The following is a 25,072-nucleotide window of genomic DNA, read 5'->3' as shown; positions in this document are numbered from 1 at the left end:
AGGGAAGAACAGAAGTCTTTGGATTAGACAAGGGAGTAAAGGGAGGGGAAGGGGAGTAGGACAGAGAAGAATGAATCAGACATTACTATCCTATGTGCGTATGTGATCACATGACCAGTGTAATTCTACATCATGTGCAACCAGAAGGGTCAGAAACTACACTCCATATATGTCAAAATACATTTTATTATCGTGAATAACTAATTTGAACAAATTTTAGAATTAAAAAAATAAAAAAGTGTCCAAGTAAACACTGCAAGTGGAGAAAGCATTGCTGCCCCCTTGCTGTCTTAGCCCCTTTTTCCTCCTAGAGATGACTATGGTCCTAACATGTGTATGCATCACTTTGTTCCTTACTTATTTAGTCATTGCCCAGGAATGCAGTTTTTCTTGCCCGTTTTTATTTTGTGAGATTCACAAATTCTATTTGCTACTTGTTTATTCTTTTTCATGACCACATAATAATACTTCATTATTGATTATAACAACTTTTGTGATCAGTGGGCATTTGGGCAGCCTCTCATTTTTGGTGGTTAGGGGCAGTGCTGCTGCCTTCTTTCACTTGTACTCTGCTATACATGTACTCTACATTTATCTTCTGCTGAATCTTAAAAGAGTATGAGCATCAACTAAGTGCCCTGGTGCACACCTGTAATCCCACTCAGGAGGCTGAGGCAGGAGGATCGAAAGTTCAAGGCCAGCCTCAGCAATATAGTGAGGCCCTAAGAAACTTAGTGAGAACCTATTTCTAAATAAAAAGGGCTGGAGGTATATCTCAGTGGTTAAGCATCCCTGAGTTCTATCCCTGTACCAAAAAAGCAAAAGTATGAGCATTACACCTAATTAGTTCAAAGCAGTGCTGCAAGTTTATATTCCTAGAGGCAGTTCTGAGAGGCTTTTTCTATTACTCCCCATGCTGGTCTGTGCTTGGTATTGCTGCCCTTGTTTTGCCATCTGAGGAGCCGGTGTATCTCCATATTGTTTTCATTTTCCAGATTACTGCAGATACGGTTTGTCTTTTGATAAGTTTGCTATTTGGGTTTCCTTTTTTGGTGTGACTGTTCAACGTTTTTTGTCCTTCCCTCACCCTCGTTAGATTACCTGTAATTTTTTTGCCTTGATTTGTAGTTCTTCTGGATATGAATGGTTTTTTTATCTTCATTCTTATGGGTTATGTGTTGGAGTTACCTCCTCTTTTCATAGTTTTATTTCCATCCAGTGACTTTTTTTTTAAATAAAAACATTTCTAATTTTCATAGTCAGTTTTTAAAATGTTTTCCTTTATTTAGTGCTTATAATCACTGTGAAGTGTTGGGACTAATTTTGTTTTACTCTTTTTGTAATTACCACACCTATTTGTTCTAGCACCATCTATGGGAGGATAAAGGGATGTTTTTTCCTGTGGATTTTCAGTGTTACCTTTGTCAAAATCAAGTGTGCATCTTCCACTGGTTTGTCCCTTCCCCAAGACCGCACTGCCTTCTTTACCACGGCTTTATAATGAGTTTGATGTTAGGTGAGCAAGTCTATTCTCTTTGTTTTTCTTCTTTTTGAGTATCTTGACTCTTCTAAGCCCTTTGCACTTCCATATAAATTGTAGAATCAGTTTGTGAATTCCACAGATAATCCTGGTAGGATTTTCAAAGGGAATGCATTGAATCTATAGATCCTTCAGGGAAGAATTGAAATCTTTAAAATATTGTCTAATCTTTATGCCTTCCTGAGTTTTGCTCAGTAGTTTTGTTTGTTACATTTTTCGCTAGATGGTTGATAAAACTATTGTAAGTTACATTTTTATTTATTTATTTTGATGCTGGCAATTGAGCCCAGGCTCTTGTGCATATCAGGCAGGTGCATTGCCACTGAGCTCTGCCTGCAGCCCTACATCTTCAAAATATCGTTTTCTAGCTCTTGGTTTCTCATTTGGTCATTATACACCCCCATGTAGGAATGTGAAGGAGATAAAATTTTTTTTGTTAACATTTCTGAAAATAATCTTGAATTTATCCTCTTGATTGATAGTTTGGCTGCAATAGAATTAAGTTTGAGATCATTGTTGAGTTGTCTCTTACTCTCCAGTGTGGCAAGGGGAATTGGTTCTAGTTCCTTTATGAGTGTCCTGTTCTCTCTGGAAGCTTGTAGGTTCTTCACTTTATTCTTGTTGTTCTTAAGTTGGATGAGACTATGAGGCTTTTTCATTTGTTGTGCTCTGGGAGTTTGACTTTTACTCATATCTTCATGTATAAAGATCTTTCTTTTATTGCTTATGCTTGTCTTTTTTCTTAATAGTCAAAGAAATTTCCTCTTTCTATTATAACTTTATTTCAGAAATCAGTTTAACTATTTAAGAGCTCTAAGGTGAGGAGAGACCAAAAATAACTTTGAGAATTTGAACTAAGGGGAACTATACAGATTATATGGTTTATTTGTCCATTACCTTAGTTTTGAATCAAGAACTTGGGTAATGAGGACAAGAACACACACACTTTTAATTGTCTGAAATTGTTTTACAGGCAGTATAAATTTTGAATTGTTAGTTTTTTACTATACTTAAAAATTTGGGGCTGGGGTTGTGGCTCAGAGGAAGAGCGCTTACCTGGCATTCGTGAGGCACTGAGTTCAATCCTCAGCACCCCATAAAAATAAAATAAAGATATTGTGTCCACCTACAACTAAAAAAATATTAAAAAATGGAAAAGTTGAGTACATAAATATATGTGTTCATATGTTTTGTATATGTGAATATTTTTACTAGCATTGATTTTGAAGTTTTTTTATGTATTTATATAACAGGATGCAGGATGGTGTCATGGCTTTAGTAGACTTGACTGTATAATAAACATTTTTATGTAATTAGTTTAGTAAAATTAATACGTAATTTAAAAAACTAAGGGTTTGCTTTTATTCTAGAATTTTAAAAAAATCTTGAATATCTTTGTGCATTATTTTTTAAATTTTGAGTTCTTTTCCTTGAATCATACTGGTTTTTCTGGACCAGTTTTTCATTTATTCCTGCTTTTTTTTTAATAGGTTGAAACCTCAGTCAGTGGTGGTGTTTGCATTAATACCCATTTCCAGAGCATTCTTTGTGGTTGTTTTAATATTTTTTTAGTTGTTGAAGGACCTTTATTTTTATTTATTTATATGTGGTGCTGAGAATTGAACCCAGTGCCTCACACATGCCCTACCATAGAGCCACAACTCTAGCCCCTTATTTTAGCTTTTTAATAAGCATTTTCTGTAAAACAAGACAGCACGTAGTTTAGGTTTTTTATTTTTATTTTATTTTATTTTTTTAAAAAAAATTTTAGGTGTAGATGGACACAACACAATGCCTTTATTTTTATGTGGTGCTGAGGATCGAACCTGGATCCCACCGGTGCTGGGCAAGCGCTCTACTGCTGAGCCACAATCCCAGCCCCTATTTTAGGTTTTTTTAAAAGTTGAGAAGTAAAATTGAGGATATTGTATAGCTACTTAGGTAATTAAAAGAGAAAACATTTTATTGGTAAAATTCCAAATAATAGTAATTGAGTTTTTGTAATACAGGTCTTCTAATAAGAATAATGGGATTCTTTGTAGGAAAGTTGTTTGCTTAATTAGGGTTCAAAGTTACTGTTACCTGTCATCAAAATTGATTGTAAAGATTCATTTGTTTTACTGATGTTTTCTGGAATTCTATCTGTGTCAATTCTGAAGGTCTTTTGATTATAGATAGGTACTGCTAAATACTGGTGTCAGTTCACCTTCATGTGTTTGTTTGTTTTTAACCCAGGGGCACTTAACCACTGAGCCACATCCACAGCCCTTTTTAAATTTACTTAGAGACAGGGTCTCACTGAGTTGCTTGGCACCTTGCTTTTGTGGAGGCTGGCTTTGAACTTAGCCATTCTCCTGCCTTAGCCTCCCCAGCTACTGGGATTACAAGCGTGTTTTTTTTGTTGTTGTTTGTTTTTAGTTATAACTGGACACAATATCTTTATTTTATTTATTTGTTTTTGTGTGGTGCTAAGGATTGAACTCAGGGCCTCAAACATACTAGATGAGCATTCTCCCGCTGAGCCCCACCCCAGCCCTACAAGTGAGTTGTTTTAATTGAGTATATTCATTGCCTGGCAGGCATTCGTGGAACTTTATTAGATTCTTCCTTGGTCTTGGTGGAAGTGCCTCTCTGGCACAGTTAGGTGGATTTTAAAGTGGCACTCTCCTTTGTCCTTGTGTTGGGTATGTACTGCTGGGACTGCAGTTGGAGTTGTGGCAGTGGAGGGCTTGTTCCTGCTTTCACTTTGGACAGCAGCACCACTGACATCTGCCAGCTTGTCAAGAGCCAGGACACCACCGAAATCATTTGCCTTATTTTAAAATTACACGGTGAAGTTTCTCCCAATTTGTTCATGTGTTTGAGCAGCTGTTCTTATCCAAAGGCCAACTCTCTTGAAAACTTCAATTTTCAGAACACATTTCTTCAATTGCTGCAATCGGTGTGACTCAGTTAACTTGCCACCCACTTTCTTTGGCTAGCAAGTGAACCAATCAAAACTTACTTTGGTTATAGCCTTGCTTTTGTTTTTTGTTTCTTTGAAGAAAGAAATCTGTGTTGAAATAACCTGTTTTCAATTTTCTGATTTTCCTGACAATTGCTCTCTTGTGGTGGTAGTATTGTGGTGAATACACAGTATTTTAGTGTCAGCATGTACTATGTTATTTGGCACCACTGTATTATCATTACATAATAACTGTGACACTTTGCCATCTACTTCAACAGTAAAATGATCGGACTTCACTGTAGAGGGCTGGGTACCCACATGAGAAGCCTTAGCTTTCAGCAGATGATACATTTAATTTCTTTGGGTAAACCCCGCCCCCAGCTGAAAAGTTCCTGGTTGGTTGTGTTCTGGTGAATGGTGAGAATTTGCATAATAGCTTTGCCTTTTCTTGGTAGAATTTTAGTTCATTCTCATTTGTAGTTCAGTCTCTCACATTTCATTCTAAGGCCAGCCCTAAGAACATAACTTCCTGTCAAAATTTTTTCAAACTCTCTGAATTACTTTTCACCCTGTGCACACACAGTTATCCACACAGTCATTTGTACTCGGTTTTATTTCTTTGGAGGAAGCCTTCTTCATTCAATAGACCATAGTGATCAAAAACAAAACAATAACCCTTTCACTTGAGAAAAAAATTTATTTAATTTAGAACTTTACAAAAGGAGAGAAGTGTAATATCATGTTTTTATACTTATTTTTTTCAGTGCCGAGAATTGAACCCAGGGCCTTGCACAAGAGCAAGTGCTCTACCACTGAGTTATGTCCCCAGCCCTTTATAAAATTTTATTTCAAGACAGAGTCACAATGTTTCCCATGCTGGCTTTGAACTTGTGATCCTCCTACCTTAGCCACCCAAGTCCCTGGGATTTTAGGTGTGTGCCACTGTGCCGTGCCTCATGTTTGTATACTTTGTAAATTACACACAGAGCAACAAACTGAAGCTAAGTTTATAACAAGCTAAGTGAAGAAAAGTCATCGGTCATTTGAATCTTATGTATTTCAGTGCCCTCTGGAAAGAATCATTAGCAATATTCATCTCTAATAAAATAACATAATTGATGGTCCTGGCTTTATTAATGTTGCCAAATGATCATTCAATACGAATCAGGCATGCTTTTGCTGTGGCGAAAGGAGTCTGCTCTGGCATTTAGACCTGTGTGTTTGTGTAAGTGGATTGTTGTGATATTTTGAATCAGATACACTGGAGGAAGTCTCAGTGCATTCATGTGGATTGTTGTCATATTTTGAATCAGATACACTGGAGGAAGTCTCAGTGCATTTGATTAAACTAAACTTCATGGAGATTACTGCATAGTGGATAATATTTTGGTTTCCTCTATACTTGATAAAGGCCATAACCAAGGTAAACATAATAATCTATCACAAGGTTGGCCAGCATGAAATACCAGTTAGTGAATCTTTTCAACCTTGTGGGCCATGTTGCCTCTGTCACCACCAAGACAATACAAAGTGCATAGGTGTGACAGTATTCCAGTAAAACTTTATTTACACCATGTATGAGAGCACATGCCTGTAAACCCAGTGACTCAGGAGGCTGAAGCAGGAAGATCAAAAGCCAGCCTGGGCAACTTAGCGAGATCCTGTCTCAAAATCAAAAGATAGGGAGAGCTGGATATGTTACTCAGTGATAGAGCACTTGCCTAACGTGCAAACCTCAAAAAGCAAACACACACACACAAGCAAAAATCCACTTCATTTACAAAAAAAAAAAAAGGCCAGACTCATGTTTGCCAACCCTTAATTTATCATTACACAAGTTAAATTTATCCTGTGGTAAAGGTACTCTTCCGTGAAGACTTGAGTCAAGGAATGTAGTGACCTGAAAGCAGTAGATGAATTGGAGTTTTGTCTAGTGCAATGAAGATAAAATGTACATTGAAGTCATTGTCAGATTAACAAACTTCCTTAGCCCAAGAATTCTTTAAGCAGGCAGCAAGTTCATTTCTAGGTTTACAATCAGTCCTCTGGTGTATGATTCCTAGCCTTGAAGTTAACCATCAAAAGTAAACCATTAAGTTATTCTTGATTTTGTTTGTTTTGTTGCCTTAGTTATCACGTGAAAGTAAATAAAAGACCAGGTCCCCAAAGCATGCTTTGTGTGTGTGTGTGTGTGTGTGTGTGTGAGAGAGAGAGAGAGAGAGAGAGAGTGTGTGTGTGTGTGTGTATGTGTATGTGATGCTGGAGTAGATCCCAGGACCTCACATGCTCTGAAAATGCTCTGCTACTGAGCTACATCCCCAGCCCCTCCACAGCATGCTTTGGAGCAGGATCTTCGGGCATGTCATCTCCGGACATCAGAATAGGAACCCTTTTGTACTTGGTCATTTAAAAAAAAAAAAAAAAAAAAACCTTTTTTTTTAAATGCACTGTACATTGTACACATTAATTATATAACAATATACTATGTCACCACCTAAATAACCAGTACTTGGGATTTTTTTTTTTTTTTTTTTTTTTTTGCAGAAATTCTATGAGGTATCTGTTATGATCAGTCTGGGCTCCCCATCGCTGGGTTTCTGTTCCATTGGGTGCTTGGGTTTTCTGCTGTTACCTTGGGACATGTCTAGTAACAGGGTAGAGAACTCGTCCTAAAGGTAGAATAGGGCTGGCAGAGTGTACAAATCCCTGGGATTTGACCCCCTGCACCACAAAGCTGGTGAACAAGTGAATGAATGTTGAGTCTTAGAACAGGACAGGTCTTTCTTCTTGTGGTATTTGCTGACACCACTGCTGTGAATTCCAGGAGAAGGACTTGCTTTGGTAGCTGTGATGTATCTTAAGTCAAACTGGGATATTACAGTTTGTGGGGTGCTTTTTGGAATATTAAATTCCTGAACTGGGACATTTAAACTTAATCATCATTGCAGAGAAAGAAATGCACTGTGAGAATTGTAATTCTATAACCCCCTCTTATCCAGTAATTAAGATAGGGGGTTTAGACTTTAATTCAGTAAAAGCATACATTGTAGAAATTTTGAATCTTCTCTCAAATTATCTTTAAGGATGGGTATGTCAGGCTGGTTGGTTTGTTTTTTTAATTCTGAAAAATTTCAAGTATGTAAAAGTGGTGAACATAGTATTTGAACCCCATCTGTCCATCACGGAGTATCAACAATGATCCATTCATGACCAGTCTTATTTCTTCTGTGTTACCAAGTTGTTCTTAGCCTTGCTCAGTTTTTAAAATTGGAATTTTAATTTTTTACTTAGTTTAGGCATTCTGGAAACTCCACAGCATCACCAAAGGTTTTGCTCCGCAGAAAATCAAGAAGTAAAGACTATGATTCCTACAGTGATAATGATGTGTGCAGCCTGGAAACAGAGGACAATTTTGCCAAAGAGCTTCAGCAGTACATAAAAGCTAAAGAGATGGCAAATGCTGCTCAGCCCCTACCATTTTCTGAAGAATCTACAAAGAAAGAAGGAGCAAAAGATAGCCGGCAGGGTAAGCACCAAGCTATTATACCTCTTAAAAGTCTGACAGAGAAGCAGTCACAGTTGCCCATATATAGGCACTGGGGTTCTGCACTTACCTCATGTTAGGGTTGTGGTTTTCATGGATCTTTTTTTTTTTTTTTTTTTTTAGAGAATTTTTTTTTTTTAATATTTATTTTTTAGTTCTCGGCGGACACAACATCTTTGTTGGTATGTGGTGCTGAGGATCGAACCCGGGCTGCACGCATGCCAGGCGAGCGCGCTACCGCTTGAGCCACATCCCCAGCCCTTCATGGATCTTTTCATAGGTCTTGCATGGTCTCAGACCCCACCTGCGATCTGGCCAGGCCGTGTTCGAATGCTCACTGTTCACATGAGGAGCTAGGGGATTGCAGGCAGGCTTTTGTCAAAGGTTCTGTCGGTATCTAAATGGAGAAGGCTAACGCCCTGGCTTTTGCACTTGTGGAGACAGGAAGTGCCTGTTTGCATTGCTGTCACTTAAAAAGTGGTGGCTGGAATGGCTGTATGTCAGACTACATGCAGAAATGTATTCTTTTACACTATTAAAATGGGTTTTAACATAGATAGGAGGGCAAATGACAATTATAAATGAAGTTCTTAATCCTTTCTTTTTACTGTATTTTTTCCTGCAAGTGTTTCTTCTATTCAAAACACATCTGTAGACTAATTTATAAAAAATACTTTCAGTGAAAAATCTGTATTAAGTGAGGTCATGTGAAACATTTGAATTTTTTTTTTCTCTTGCAGTGCTGTGGCAATTCCTAATTAGATCATCATACCCTGAACACTTCCAAAGGATCTGGCTTGTAGCTTACAAGACTGATTTCTCAATTATCTTGCTTTTTTCTCCCCTAATAATGTTTCAGGGCAGAGGCCTTCTGTGACATCAAGGCAGCACAAAGGGCCTCCCCCTTCAAACCCCAATTCTTATAATTACGTCAGATTTCAAATATGTCAGAGTAATAGTCATGAGTTTATTAACAGTTACTGGAAAAAGGAAAGGGGGACGTTCTTAAAAGAGAGTGGATCCTCTCAGGAGAACGATAGTATGCTCCTCCTGCTCTACAGTTTTGTTTTATTCCAGAAAGTCTGCCCAGGTCCACCTTGACTTTTGATTGACAGCAGAATGACCTCAGACTTTCAAGTCACCATTGCCATGACCTACAACTGTAGGTGACTTTGGCCCATGCTAACGGATTCTAATTCAAACCTGTTTTTACAGATTTTATGGTTAGAGGGAATTATCTTCCTGAGTTCTGGGGTCTCATCTGTATAAGGGTCAGGAAAGTGTGTGTGTGTGTTTGCGTGTGTTTCCCATGGCTTCAGGGTAACTTTTTTTCTTTTTGTCTGCATTTTGAGCCTGCATAACCCCTGCAGATAGCAGGTCGTTTACTGAGGAATGTAACATATCCTGTTGACTTAATTCAGGCAGGGCTGCAGGTAAATTGCTTTTTAAAAGAAGATGCATGTGGATCAGCGCTTAAGTTGTTTTAAAAATAAACTTTCTTGTTTTTAGCTACTAAACTAAAAAATAAAAACCTTAAAGCTGGTCACAAGCATGGTAAACAGAAGAAAATGAAACGAAAGTGGCCTGGGCCTGGAAACAAAGGACCAAATGCCTTACCGAGGAACAGTGGCTCACAGAAAGAGGTATGAGAACATATGCTCGTAGGATACCCACATGCTTGCAGGATTCCATCTCAAACCTCAGTGACAGGAATTGCCGTTGATGTTGTCAGGTGGGAGCACTCCTCAGAGTCAGTTATCCAGAGGTGAGGTCCCTGCCATCAGTGGGCTCTCTGTGGTCCTCTGGCTCACCTTTAAACATCCTTCCTTCTCACACTGGCTGCCAGCACCCATTTTAAGCCTTCACATTCCTTGTCATCCCTGAATACATGAGCATAAGGCCTTTGATTTTTGAGTGTTGCCGAAAGAAGATAAAATAGCCCTGAATACATTTCAAAGGCCACAGAAGGCACAAATTTTACTTTATTGCAGTCCCTAACCTGTGGGTTTCTAACAGGTGCTATATCTGAGCATTGCCTTACCAAGTCTCCCACCCCCTGTCATCCTGATATGTTGATTTTTGCTTTGTAGAGGTTCTCTTCCTTGGTCTGCAGATGTATTTAGGGTAGAACAATCAGTGATTCCTCTGAATTCTGCTTTTCTGAGGGCTTTAAAACTGGTTAGCAACTTTTTTTATTAGACTTGGTCACTGCCTCCTGTGTGGGAGACTAAAATATTAGAAGTACCAGATATTAGTTGGATGCAGTAGTGTGTACCTTGTACCAGCTACCTGGGAGACTGAGGTAGGAGCTTCACTTGAGCCCAGTAGTTTGAAACCAGCCTGGGCAGTGTAGCCAGACCCCTTCTCAAAACAAAGAAAACAAGTTTTGTAAATTGAAACACATTTATATGAAATTTATCCCTGCTTCCATATTTTACAAATGAGAAATCTGAAGCTCAGCTTGGACCACACCAGGGCTGGCTGGTTTCCTCATTCTATTCCATGCTCACAACTGTTTGGTTACATTGACTCACATGATGATGCATCCGGATCTGACAGCCCTTGCACACTGTGAGCTTGGTTATGTTTATTAACTTCAGATGATCTGTATCCTCAGCTCACACCTGTGAACATTTCATAAAAACTATTGATTTCACTGCTTTTGTCCATTCTATGATTTCTCAAATTTGTCTCCATTATTCTAGAGATCTTTGGCCCTAGGATTCACTTTTTATCACAAGTAAAGTTGCTTTCATGTTTACTTTTTTCATTCATTTTTACAAAAGAAGGGGAAAGTATAATGAAATATTTAAATTACACAAATACTAATATTCAGTGATGGAATGCTGTTGAAATTAAAAAATTGTAAACTGATATACAAAAGTCCAAATCTTAACATGTGAAGGCCATTTTAGGAGACTTGGGCTGGGCACAGTTAGTGCACACCTGTAATCCCAGCTGCTTGGGAACTGAAATAGGAGGACCACAAGTTTCAGGCCTGCCTGGACAACTTAGCAAGACCCTATCTCAAAATAAAATAAAATATAGGCTTGGGGTGTAGTTCATTGATAAGGTGCCCCTGGGTTCAAGTCTTAGAAACACACACACACACACACACACACACACACACACAGAAACACAAAGAGGAAGAACAGACACAAATTAATATTTTAAAGGTAGATTAATTTTGTGAGCAGAATAAAATATTTTTATTTTTCTCACATTTGATGTTTTGTTTTTGTTTTTAAAGGAAGATAAACCTAAAGAGAAGCAGCAGCATGTGAGAATGAGTCAGGGATTCATCAACCAACATACAGTGGAACGCCAGGGAAAACAAATCTGCAAATATTTTCTTGAAAGGAAATGTATTAAGGTATAAAAATATGCGAGCAAAAATATACTAAAATGGCTGGGTGTGATGGTGTACAACTGTAATCCCAGCAGTTTGGGAGGCTGAAGCAGGAGGATTGCAAGTTCAAAACCAGCCTCAGCAACTCAAACGCTGTCTCAAAATAAATAATAATAATAATAATAAAAGGGCTGGGGATGTGGCTCAGTGGTTAAACACCCCTGGGTTCAGTCTCTAGGACAGGGGAAAAAAATTGTATGTGTTTGTGTATACATACGTATATACATGTACACACACTAAAATGTAAGGTGATAATAAAAATGTACTCATATTCTAAATAAAACATACTGCTATTTTCGTTTGACCCTCTCATCATATTTGTAGGATTTAATAACTGCTTCCTATTGGAGAAAGTTCTGTTAGAAAATTTTAGTGAAGTATTCTTTTATGTTTAAAAAATAGAAAAAATTTTAAATATACTTTGTTTTTAAAATGTTTAAGGCTTATGAAAATTTTAAGCAGATACATATCATGAGCTTATGAAGTAACAAGTTAAGAATTAGACCATATTCTAAGACCTTAAAATCTTTCTATAATTGTTTTCTTATTTAAAGTTTAGAAGGATTTAAATTGCAGTTACTTAAGTAAGAGAAATAATAACTTGTCTCTGTTTTTGTTTTATTTTGTTTGTTTTTTGGCCCAGGGAGACCAGTGTAAATTTAATCATGATGCAGAGATAGAGAAGAAGAAGGAAATGTGTAAGTTTTATGTACAGGGTTATTGTACCAGAGGAGAAAACTGTCTATATTTGCATAATATCCTTTATCATAAGATACAATAGCTTTACTCTCCATAGGTATTTATATGAATGTTTTAAATGTGCAAATTTTTAATGAAGCCAGTGTTGAAGCTATAACATTATACTATATAAGCTCAACTTAGTATCAAAGTGGTTAAGTTGTACATAGAGTCCCACCCCCCCACACCCCTCGGTAAGAAAGAAAAGAGGGATTGTTTAGAAAATCTCTCAAATGAAGATCCTTTCTGTTCAACCCAGTAGTATAGTGGGTTCATGAGACCTACCCATCTCCCAGAAAGATATCCTCAGATTTTCTGCTGACATTTAACTAACTGGATTTGTACTCATATAGGGTACTTTATTTAGGGAAAAAAAGCAGGGATTGCTTAATTTGTTGTGCTTGTTTTCTGTATATGTCTTAGACATCTTATAAAAATATGGAACTTAAACCCTTGAGAGTGACAGCATCTTTGGTCACCACAAAATTAGTTTTTGTTTATATAAGGCTGGGGGAGGGGTATTTCAGTGGTAGAATTCTTGCCTAGCATGTGTGAAGCACTGGGTTCAATCCTCAAGACCATATAATAATAAATCAGTAAGATAAAGGTATTGTGTTCATTTACAACTGAGAAGAAATTTAATTTAAAAAAAAAGGCTAGGAGTCTTCAATTCTAACTTTTCCTAGAAAATAATATTAAAGTTGTAAAAATGTATTTATTTTAGTACCGGGGATTGAACCCAAGGGCACTTCACCACTGAGCTATATTCCCAGTCTTTTTTAAATTTTAAAATAGAGTCTCAGTAAGTTGTTGAGGTTGGCCTCAAACTTGCATCTTCCTTCTTCAACCTCCCAAGTTGCTGGGATTATAGGCCTATACCTCCAGGCCCATCTAATTTTATATTTTAAATAGAGAATTCAGTATTTCTACTTGTAAGAAAAGTCGTTATGTAGGAAAATTAGTAACAAATTATTTAGTTTGATTAAAATTGTTTACTTCCTTAACATTTGGGTTACATGAATATCCTTGCAAGTTTTACCATACAGGAACAAAATGTTATCAGGGAGAATATTGCAAGTTTTCACATGCTCCTCTTACTGCTGAAACACAGGAACTGCTGGCTAAAGTAAGTACAATTTTAATACTTTTTTATTAATATTTATTTTTCAATAAAATTTTCTCTCAGTAATAATAAGTCTTATAAGTTAGTATATTAGATATATTAGGACTGATAATTGTCCAAGAATTTATTTCCATTTGGAAAATTATTTATTAGTGTGTAAGTGTATTTTATATTATCTATTTACTTATTTCTGTTATTGGAGATTGAACTCAAGAGTGCTTTACCATTGAGCTACATCCTCAGTCCTTTTATTTTGTAATAGGGTCTCACTAAATTGCTAAGGGTTTTGCTAAGTTGCTGAGGCTGGCCTTGAACTTGTGATCCTCCTGCCTCAGCCCCCTGAGTTCCTGGGGTTACAAGTATGCGCTCCCATGCTGACTTGTTTATTTTTTCTTGTAGCTAAAAGGAATATTTATATTCATTGCTGACATAAATTGTAATGTTCTGAAAACCTTCAGTGGAGTTAATTTTAATACCTAAACTAAAGTAAGGAAAGCAAAGCAATTAAGAGAAGTGGTACTTCTATTATAATGTTTTAAGCCAGACTGGATGGTGTACACCTGTAATTCCAATGACTTGGGAGGGTGAGACAGGAGGTTCACAAGCTCTAGGCCAGCCTCATCGAGAGCCTGTCTCAAAAATGTTAAAAAATGATCGGGGGCTGTAGCTCAGTGGTAGAGCACCCCTGGGTTCATTCCCCAGTATTGTATCATATCATGGGATGGGATGGGAAATAAAACAAAATAAATAAAATGGCATATTTTTGGAAAGTTAATATGCCATGGGTTGATAAAGATTTTAGAGTTATATCAAAGAATACTAGTAGTAATTTCAGAATATTTTCTTCAGTATTCTTTTGGTCTGTGAGAAAAGATTATTGAGAAATTGTAGTCACTTGTGTTCTTTCATTTACCATTTATTAGACGGAGGTGGTCGCTTCAAAATTAAATGGAATATATATATATACAATAGAAGTTCTCTTGAGCAAAAAAAGAAAAATAAAATGTTCCCTTGATGTTGTATGTACACATGGTGGAAGGGACTCAAATGAGCTCTTTATGGCTTATTTTATGAGGACACTAATTTGATTCATGAGGGCTTACCTTTGGGTTTACAATTTCAACATATAAATTTTGGGGACTGACAAACATTCAGACCATAACAGAGATTATTCCAGATAAAAATAAGTTAATGAGACATAACTGCCAGATAAAGTAAGTGATTCTTGATAATGACTGATCTAGAAAAAGAAAGCTACAAAGGATAATTGGAGAAATTTCTATATAAATGGTATATTAGCTAATGTTATGATATCAATATTAGATATCTTGGGAAGAATAATGCTATTCTGTTATTGTATAAGAGAATTTCCTCTTCATGGAAGATGCAGGATGAATATTTAGGTGTTGAACTTACTTTCAATTGGTGCTATTTTTAAACATCTTTGTGTTGTAAAATATGAAAAGTTACTCTGGAATTAGAAATTGTGCTAAAAATATGTAATTATTATTTTTATGAACTTGGGAAAATTGTAAGTGTAAAATTGATTTTTCATTTCCTCTTGTAGTAGTTATTAGGTTATTATTAGGATGAATTTTGCTGGATTCATCTAAAAAGTATAAGAATGACGGTGTACTTAATTAGACATTAATATGTATAAAAATTATTATGTAATCTTTTTTCCTATTAGGTTTTGGATAGTGAAAAGAAGTCATGCAAATAAAATAGACATAAAAAGGTAAAAGAATATACTGCTACTTATTGTCTGTCTCTAAAAATATTACAGAATACATATTCACAGATGTGTGGCTCTCCATCTTTCCTTCTCCCCACCTGAGTTTGTCTGTCATGGATGTTTGTGTTCTTCACTTGTCTTTCTGGGATTCACCAGTATGTGTAATTCACTGAACATAGGTTTAGTTTTGCTTATGGTAACAGTGTCATACTCTATTTGTTAATGGGAGATTTGCTATTTTCACTCAACCTTATGCTTCTAAAATCCATTCATGTGGATGCATGCAACTGTCATTTATTCATTCATTTTAGTCCTGTATAGCATTTTATTTTATGAACATGTTATGGTTTATTATACTATTGGTGGAAATTTAGGTTATTATTAGTTTTTTAAGATGTAAAGTGTTATTATAAATATTCATATACAAACTCCACATATTAATCTCCATGGTGTATACCAAGGAGTAGAATTGTATCAATTTAAGATAGTAAAGTATACCAAGGAAAGCAAAGTAATTAAGAGAAGTAGTACTCCTGTTACAAAGAGTTTTAAAGGGAAAGTTGAGTCATGGTTGATAAATGTTTTAGACTTACATCAAATAGTCAAGTAGTAATTTCAGAGTGTTTTCTTCAAGTATTGTTTTGGTCTTTGAGAACATAGCAGAGCCCTAGTTAATATCCCATAATGTGTATGTACAGAACTCCTTGCCAATACTTCTACTGTCAGTACTCTAATTTTTTTTTTTTCTTTTTAAACCAAAAAGTTTTGTTTGCGTGAAGTCCAGCATCTTTTCTTACATTTACTGGCCTTTCAGTTTGATTTTTGGTGAAATGTCATCTAATAGTCTGCCTTTATACACTGACTTTATGAATTCCTGATATAGTTAGTCCTTTGAAGAATGCGGGCAGGTCTTCTCACATTTTGCTGGCTCTTTTTCACTTTCTTTGAGCCCGACTAATTTTGGCAGAATACTTTCTCTTTATGGTTGATTTTATGTCTGTGTCTTATTTTTAAAATTCTTCCCTATCTTGAGGCCATGAAGTCATGTAACATTCTTTTTAAGTGTTGGCATTTTGCTTTATACATTTATATTTTAATTCATTGGGAATTTTATCAGTGAACAGTTGCCACAATAATGGTTTTTAAAAAACAGTGTGATACTTTCAGTAACATAATGTTTACTTTTTGTGCATCTTCAAGCTGATCTCAGCTGGCCTTGGCAGGGTTGGCTCTGCCTCCTGTAGCCATCACTTTTTAACTTTTTAACCACTCATCAGCCAAAGTTAGCCACGTGGCCAGGCCCTTTGAACTTGAGATGTGGGAAGAGCTATTAAATGGGAAAAGGAAGAAGTGAGGCGACTTGATTTCTTTTCTTCTTAATGGTTGAGATAGAGACTTCATTCTGCTCTTTTTTGTTCTCCTTTTCCCCCTGCACCAATAACCAATCTCCCAAGTATCATTTAATTTAAAAAGAATGTTTGTCCCACTAATTTGTAATCCCTCTGTGGTGTGTGTCATCTGTTTCTCTAATATTAAACTACCCTAATTACTATAATAACACTTACGTGACTGTGTTTGTCTGTCTTTCTTTCAGTCCTGGGGATGGAACCCAGGGCCTCACTCATGCTAGGCAAATACTCTACCACTGAACTGTAGCCCCAGCCCATCAGTCATTTTGATTACAGTTTTTCAGATAGAGGTGAAGTGATATCTCATTGTAGTTGTAATTTGCATTTTCCTAATGACTGATGATGTTGAGCATCTTTTCATATGATTATTGCTGTTAGTCAATTCAGATCTTTACCCATGTTTTAACTGGTATGTTTTCTTATGAAGTTCTTTATATATGTTGGCTCTAGGTCCTATATTAGATAATATGATTTGCAGATATTTTGTCCCAATTTGTATTTAGCTTGTTGTGTTTTGTTAATGGTTAATGGTGTCTTTTTGAAGCATAAAACTTTTCATTTTGATGTAGTACAGTTTATCAGTTTTTTTGTTTTGTGGATCATGCCTTTGCTGTTATATCTAAGAATTCTTTGCCTAACAGAAGGTCACAAGGTTTGGTCTTAAGTTTTTTTCTAGAAGTTTTCTAGGGTTAACTCTTATATTTAATAAGTCTGATTGATTTTGAGTTAATTTGTGGGAATCATGTGTTAAGGGTCTAAATTAATCTTTTTTAAATGTAAGTACATAATTGTCCCAATACCATTTTTTAGAAAGACTACCCCTTTCCCATTGAGTTCCCTTGGTACCTTTGTTAAAAATTAATTGACTATAAATGTGTGGGTTTATTTTTGGATTCTCATTTGTGTTCCGTTGACCCATGTGTCTGTCCTTACAGAGTGTCACATTGTCCTAATGGCAAGTTCTGAAATAAGGAGTTATAAGATGGACACTGTGGCATGCACCTTAAGTCCCAGCTTCTCAGGAGGCTGAGGAAGGAAGATGTCTTGTGCCTAGGAGCTTGAAACTAGACCAGGCTACATAGCAGAACTATGCTTCAATTTTTAAATTTAAATACAGAGTTTTGGGATATTGTGGCATATGTTTATGATTTTCTTTTCTTCTTTCTTTTTTTTATGGGGGGAGGAGGATACTGGCCATTGAACTCAGGGGCACTCGACCACTGAGCCACATCTCCAGCCCTATTTTGTATTTTGTTTAGAGACAGGGTCTCACTGAGTTGCTTAGCGCCTCACTTTTGCTGAGGCTGGCTTTGAACTCACGATTCTCCTGCCTCAGCCTCCCAAGCTGCTGGGATTACAGATATGCACCATCAAGACATCTTCTTGATGTCTTTAGCAATTACAGTTATACCTACCTTTTTATGATCTTATATTGAATGCTTTCTGTTTTTCTTGGTCAGCTTGTCTAGAGATTTGACAGTTACATTATCCTCTATACAGAATCAACTTTGCATTGTTAATACTATTTTATATTATATTAATTTCCATTTTAACTAGTTGTCCTTTATTGAATCATTCCTTTTACATTCTTTGACCTTATTTTGCCCCAAGGTTACTTGCATTTCTTCTTTTCTAACCTACCTCTAACCCCACAAATCTCCCTTAAACACACCATACCACTTACATCCGAAAAGTTGTGTTTCTTTCATTAAATATTTTTTTGTCAAGGTAGCATAGATCATTTCAAAAGTCAGAAGTCCTGGTTGAGGGTGAGGCTCAGTGGTACAGGGCTTGCCTAAAATGCACAGGCCTTGGGTTTGATCCCAACACCACAAAACAAAACAAAACATCCCACAAGGGACTCAACAAAGGTCATCCTGGGTAAAACAGAACAGCAGTTTTTAGGATAATTTCTTAGGTGCTGAAAATCTTCCTACCAAGTTCAATGCTCATTCCTAACAAAAAACCCCAAACATTTAAAATAGAAACAGATACTTTTTAGATTTGTTTTTTATTGTAGTAAAATGCAGTGTTTACCATTTTAACTAGTTTTAGTTACATAGTTCCGAAGCGCTGAGTGTACTTGTATTGTTTTCCGTCACCACCCTCCATCTCCAGAGCTGAAACTCTGTGCCTTCCCATTCCGCGTATCCCCAGACCCTGGAACTGCCATTCATCCTGTTTTCTGTATCTGCTTTCAACTACTGTAGGTTTCTCATATAAGCAGCATCCTTATATGAGCATTGATCCTTTCTGATTTATTTCACTTAATGTCCTCAAGGCTCGTTTGTACTATAGCATATCAGAATTTCCTCTCTCCATGGCTGTGAACATATAAAACCACATTGTGCTCTCCATTCATCTGTATGTGGATATCTGGGTCCCCTCTGGCTTAGCTGTGGTAAATAACACTGCTGTGAACATGGCTGCACAGTTCTCTTTAAAACTCTGCTCTCAGTTCTTCTGGGTGTACACCCTGCAGTGGTTACTGGATCATGTCATAATTCTATGTCTAATTCTTGAGGAATGACCATATTGTTTTCCACGGTGACTGTACCATTTTACTTTACCACCAACAGTGCTGGACCCAGAGTTCTAATTTCTCTAATTCCTTACCAACTCTTATTAACTATTTTTGTTTTAGTTGACATATAACTACAGTAGTCATCCTAATGTGTGAAATAGTGTGTCATTATGGTTTGAGTTGCATTTAGTGATATGAGCACTTTTTTAAGGGTTTGTTGGCCATTGATATAATCTTTGGAGAAATGACTGTTAAGTCCCTTACCCATTTTTTAATTGTGTCATTGTGCTTTTGTTTTTGAGTTTTAAGCATTCTCTGTGTACTCTGGGTAGTAATCACTTGTGAGATGTGTGATTTACAGATACCTTCTTCCGTTCTACAGGTTAATTTTTCACTCCATTGATAGTATCCTTAACACACAGAAGTTCTTAATTTTTATGAATTCTAGTTTATATCTAGTTTTTCTTTTGGTGCCTGTGTCACAGCCATGAAATTGCCAGACCTGGCCCTGCAAGGCATTTCCCATAGATTTTCTTCTAGTAGATCTGTAGGTTTAGTTCTCATGTTCACATCTTTGGGCTATTTTGAGTGAGTTTGTATATATTGTGTGAGATAACGGTCCTCATTCATTCTTTTGCATATGGGTGTCCAGTTTACCAGCACCATCTGTTGAAAGATTTTCCCTTCCTCACTGAATGATCATAGCACCCTTGTCAAAATTACTTGCCCATGCATGTGAACGTTGATTTCTAAGTTCTCTGTTCCATTCCTTTGATATGTATGTCTGTTTTTATGCTGTCACAACACCGCTTTGATTGTTGTAGGTTTGTAGTAACTTTTGAAGTCAGGAAGTGTTAGCCCCCCAACATTGCTCTTTTTCTAAGATTGTTTTGGTTGTTCTAGGTTGCTTAGTATTCCATATGACTTTTAGAATGGACTTTTCTATTTTTTGCAGAAGTCATTGGGATTTTGATAGGGATTGCTTTGAATTCATAGAGTGCTCTGGGTAGTGTTGACAGTTTAACAGTATCAGTTCCAGTCCAGGGGCTTTGATTTTTTTTTTTTTAAGAAGAAATTAATTTTATGCAGTTTCAGTAAAACTGGGGAGAAACAGCTAGACTGCAGTACATTGTATAGAAGCAAAAGCCAGGTGATCATACAAATGTAAAATCAATTAGTCAGTCTCCTGTTTCCTTGAAGTCTGTCCTCAACAGGAAGAAGTAAAAGCAGTTATCAGGAAAGGGTTTTTAATTTCAAAAGGGATCTTTTTCAAGTCCCTGCTTAGTTCATTCCTTGATCTCCAGGGAATTGGGGCTCCATGTCAGCTGGCTGCAGTCCGCTGTTGGATCACCCTGCAGATTCTGTCAAGGAACTCGAACAGAAGGAGTCAGAGGCTTTTTATGTTTCTGAGGTCTCAGTCCGTGGCTGACCCAAGGGGAAGCAGACATCACGGTAGAAGGCATGGCAGGGGAAAGCCGAAAACTCTCGACAGCCAGGAAGCAGAGAGCTTGTTGACGCAGTTGTGAAGAGAAAGTCTGTGATTTCCTCTTCAGATTGTTAGTGTGTAGAAATACAATGATGTGTGTGTGTGTGTGAAGATAAGATCACTGGATGGATACTTTCTTAACATGATGAATCGTGTTTTACTTTCATAAGAAAGTCAGCCTTCTCTTTAATGGGGAAACAATGGAGGCATTTCCACTAGAAGAGTGTCTGTTACAGGGTCTAAAACTTGAGTAGAGTTCCCTTCTGGAAACCTCTGCGTTCAGTGCCACATTCACACATTCATTCAGACATGTCCTTGAAAAAGTAGTAAACAGTGTGGATATTATTTAACCTTGACCGTAAGGCCTGTTCAACGTGAGTGTAGCAAAATATGAAGATGTGGGAAGTACTTCTGCACAAAATGGCATTCTTAAGGAAAAGCCCTGTGCCGCTGTGTGGCAAGCAGAATTGGGGGGGGGTTCTCTTCCTTGTTCCCTCCCTCCTCCCTCCCTCCCTCCCTGTGCTAGAGGTAGAACCATGCCTCATGCATGCTAGGCAAACTACCACTGAGCTGCACCCCCAGCCCTGTTTTATCATGAATACTAGTTTTACTTGCAGGGTGTACTCTTTCTTTTTTTGTAACACATAGATGTATGCATAGCAGGCACTTTTCATAAGTGAGTGAACTTGTCTCTTCAAGAAGGACAACTGAAAATATTTGTCATCAGGATAATAAGTCAAACTTTTGAATTAAAATACAATTCCAGAGCTTCTGATCTGTTTCTGTGAGCTTGAAAGCTTTCCTAAACCTAAAGTCTTTTTGGTAAGATTGGCGAGGTTAAAGAATGATGTTTTAAAAACACCATATAATAAAACATTTGGAAGATCTGGCTAACTTAGTAAACTAATATTTTCCCAATAAATAATGAATGAGGTTATAAATTATCTGTGGGTAAAAATCCATCCTATCTACGTACAGACTATTAGATTAATGTAATAGTACAAAAGATGATATGGTTTCAGATTCTACACTACAACTTGAAATGTATTTCAGTTTGCCCTTTTGGGGGGGGGGTGTATTTTGATTGATCCCAGGAGCACTTTCCCCATATACTTTTTTTTTAAATACTTTTTTAGTTGTAGGTGGACACAATACCTTTATTTTTATGTGGCCCTGAGGCACGAACCAGTGCCTCACATGTTCCAGATGAGCACTCTACCACTGATCCACAGCCCCATCCCGCCCCCATACACTTTTTATTTATGTTTTATTTTATTTTGAGATAGGATCTTACCAAGTTGCTGAGGCTGGCCTCAAGTTTGCGATCCTCCTGCTACAGCCTCCTGAGTTGCTGCTGGCGTACTCCATTTTGCTTTGGGGGCAGGGAGTATGTACCAGGGATTGAGCTCAGGGGCACTTAATCACTAAGCCATACCCCCAGCCCTATTTTGTATTTGATTTAGAGACAGGGTCTCACTGAATTGCCCAGCACCTTTCTTTTGCTGAGCTGGCTTTGAACTCATGATTCTCCTGCCTCAGCCTCTGGGATTACAGGTGTGTGCCACTGTGCCCAGCTCCATTTGCTTTAATTATTCATTTGCTTGTTGCTTTATTTTTAGCTTTTCTGGAAAACTTTTAGTTTGGCTTTTGTAGGCGCATAAATAGTTGAGTTTTCCTTTGTAGAATAAATACAAACTCTCCCAATGAGTGAATTCAAGCCCATTCACAATTATCCACCTGACCATTTGGCTTCACTTGTCATGTATAGCTGTATGTGACATTTGCATGTTCTTCCTCTCTAGAACATGTTTTCTTTGCTCTTCATTAAATTGTACTTCATTTCATTTTTGTTTTTTTTCCTCCTTTTTCTGCTTTTGTTCAATATTTCTTACTATGTTTTCATCAAAATCTTAACAGTTGTCATTTTTTTGATGATTTTGTTTTTCTTATATCATTTCTGAGATCAGTCAACTCTTACTTCATTATTTCCACTTCTGATCTTAGTTTTTTTTTTAATATACAAGTTTACAGTATGGTTTTAGTTTTTTAATTTTTTTTTATTGTGTTCTTTGATTTACCCCCCCAAAAAAGAGTATGTAAATCATTTGGATTTTTGTGTTTTTTTTTTCCTCTGCTACATGATTTTTTTTTTTAATTATTCAGTTGTTTTGGTGTGGGAGATTGAACCCAGGGTGTTTAACCACATCCCCAGCCCTTTTTATTTTGAAACAGAGTCTCAGTAAGCTGTTTAGGGCCTTGCTAAGTTGCTAAGGCTGGCCTTGAACTAGTGACCCTCCTGCCTCAGTCTCCCCAGTTGCTGGGATTACAGGTCTACACCATCATGCCTGAGGCAAAGATGGGGCAGCTGAGTTGCTAATTTTCATGAGCTGATGTGCTTTGTTCTCTGTTTTCTCCTGCAGCTTGTATAAATGAAGAGTGCTCCTGCCTGTGCCTGTTGGACTGGTGATCTGGGGTAGTTTACAGGATTCCTCACGCAGAGCGCCCTCTGGTGTCATTGTGATGGTGTTCAGTTTCTTTAATGGGTGGCGAGGAGGACGGAATCTCAGGCACCAGTGGAGGGGTTGGTCTTCACAGGATGTTCCAGCTGTTGGCACAGCAGAGGAGCAGGCGTAGCAGACATGCTAACTGAATGGTGACTGTTGTGACTCACTGCAGAAGTCTTCTAATGGAGATGTCTCAATACAGTGGGAAGCAAAGTTAGTCTATCTGAGGATGGGTAAAGAATTGCAGGAGGTTTGAGGATAAAAAATTGTTAGGAACACATTGAGATACACAAAAATAGTTCTTTGTGTCACCAAATACTTTGCAATGTACACTTAAAGACCACTCAGTTCCATTTTAAATAAAGTATGACTTTATGATTTTTTAAACCAGTTTCTTCTTGGACATTTGTTTCCAGCTTCTTACTATTTTAAATAAAGTAGAGTGATGTTTGCTATACAATTCCTAAACTTGGTACTAATTTCTCTGTTAAAATGTAATGTTTATTGTTGGTTAGCTTTTCATCACTGTGACAAAATACCCAAGGCAATCAACTTAAAAGGAGGAAAGGTTGAGTTTGGCTCACAGCTAGCAGCTCAGAGACATGGTGTGGTCAGTTGGCCTAGTCACTCTTGGACCTGTGGCAAGGCAGCATGTGGTGGGAGCACATGGCAGAGGAGACTATTGCCTTGGGGCAGCTGGGACATGAAAAAGAGAAAGATGAGGAGCAGGAGTCCCAGTAGCCCCTTGAAGGACAAACTTTCATGTAACCAAAGGCTACAGACTAGTCCCCACCTCTAAAGGGCTTTGCCACCTCCCAGCAACACCACCAGCTAGATAGTCCTGCTAATTATTATTAGATAAATACTGTAAAACTGAAGCTGTCATCATCACACTGTCCTACTGCTGGTAAAAATAACTAACTAGCTGTACCTACAGAGGACACCAAAGCTAGTGACACCTCTTAGCAAATCCTATATGAGTCAAAGTTATTTTGGTTGTAATTCCACCCTACAAAAAGCAAGAAGGGGAATTGTACATGCTCTAAGCAAAATTTTACCTAAGAAAGGAGGAACTGAGGATGGATCCAGGGCCCTCAGAAGCAGGAGACTGACTGAGCTGAGCCACCCCTCAGTGCCCTGTTGGTGCCTGCCAGGTTGCGCTGCCCACTCTCCAGCTGTGACTAGGGAGGAGAGCAATATGGTTTCCAGAGACCTCTAGAGGTTGAGCTGGTGCTTGAAAGGGTCTTTGATGAAGTGGTGAAGTGCAAAGGAATGGTGGTGTTACCCATAGAATAGTCCTCTGTCCCTTCTCTAGAGAGTACGTCAAGTGTAAGGAATTCAGGGCCTGTCAGCTCACATTTGCAGCAGGCATTCTGTAAGCTGGCTTGACCAGCATAAGCCATAAGCTGACTTTAAGGCACACCTACCATGCGTCAGGTGGTGTGCTGTTATTTTATACTGTTTACCTTTCTTCTGTAAGCTGCATAACAACCTTGAAAGGTGGATAATGGGATCAGCTGCATAGAAAGGAAATAAATAGGAACATCTCCTTTTTAAATTTTAATTTTCATGGGCCCTATAAATAATTGTAATTAATCATATAATAATTAGAAATTTAATTCCTGTTACTTGGTATAGTTTAATAATTATGAAGTATGGATGTTGATGTATGTATATGTTTGTATAAACATATAAATATGTACATAAACATATATAAACTGTGTGTGTAAGGAAAGCTTATAAACCTCATGTTCCAGAGGGTTGTATTGAAGAGACAAATACACCTGCCTCCATGAAGTCTCTTAGCTTGTGTTAAAATGAGCTAGGGGAGAGCCCTGCTCACCCCACTGGGCTGTGGTTCTCAGGTGGGTTGGTACAGCACCTTAAGCTGATCGCATCTCTCCATTCTCCATTCTGCAGGTTCACCCTGGTTTCCTCAGAGCAGACTTCCCCATGTTCTGTGTCAGTCATGCCTGCCCTGGGGGTTTTTGTTTTTTTTAGTTGTAGGTAGACACAATACCTTTGTTTACTTTTATGTGGTTCTGAGGATCAAACCCAGTGCCTCACACATGTGAGGCTCAGCCCCACTGAGCCTCAGCCCCAACCCCCTGCC

General features: G+C 37.5%; 1 protein-coding gene across 1 annotated transcript in view; it reads left to right on the top strand.

Annotated features, from left to right (window-relative positions):
* Window positions 1-23,303, top strand: part of Zc3h8 (zinc finger CCCH-type containing 8) — a 29,021-nt gene extending 5,718 nt beyond the window's left edge. Inside the window, exons 3-9 of the mRNA XM_077791935.1 lie at window positions 7,779-8,013; window positions 9,541-9,674; window positions 11,282-11,404; window positions 12,084-12,197; window positions 13,197-13,304; window positions 14,992-15,039; window positions 22,876-23,303. Of these exons, the coding sequence (XP_077648061.1) occupies window positions 7,779-8,013; window positions 9,541-9,674; window positions 11,282-11,404; window positions 12,084-12,197; window positions 13,197-13,304; window positions 14,992-15,024 (747 nt within the window). The 3' untranslated portion in view covers window positions 15,025-15,039; window positions 22,876-23,303. The remainder of the gene's footprint in view (window positions 1-7,778; window positions 8,014-9,540; window positions 9,675-11,281; window positions 11,405-12,083; window positions 12,198-13,196; window positions 13,305-14,991; window positions 15,040-22,875) is intronic.
* The last annotated feature ends 1,769 nt before the right edge of the window (window positions 23,304-25,072 follow it).

This window comes from Urocitellus parryii, chromosome 12 (genome assembly GCF_045843805.1).
Source record: "Urocitellus parryii isolate mUroPar1 chromosome 12, mUroPar1.hap1, whole genome shotgun sequence".
Classification (NCBI taxonomy): domain Eukaryota; kingdom Metazoa; phylum Chordata; class Mammalia; order Rodentia; family Sciuridae; genus Urocitellus; species Urocitellus parryii.
This window is presented reverse-complemented; position numbering and strand designations above follow the sequence as displayed.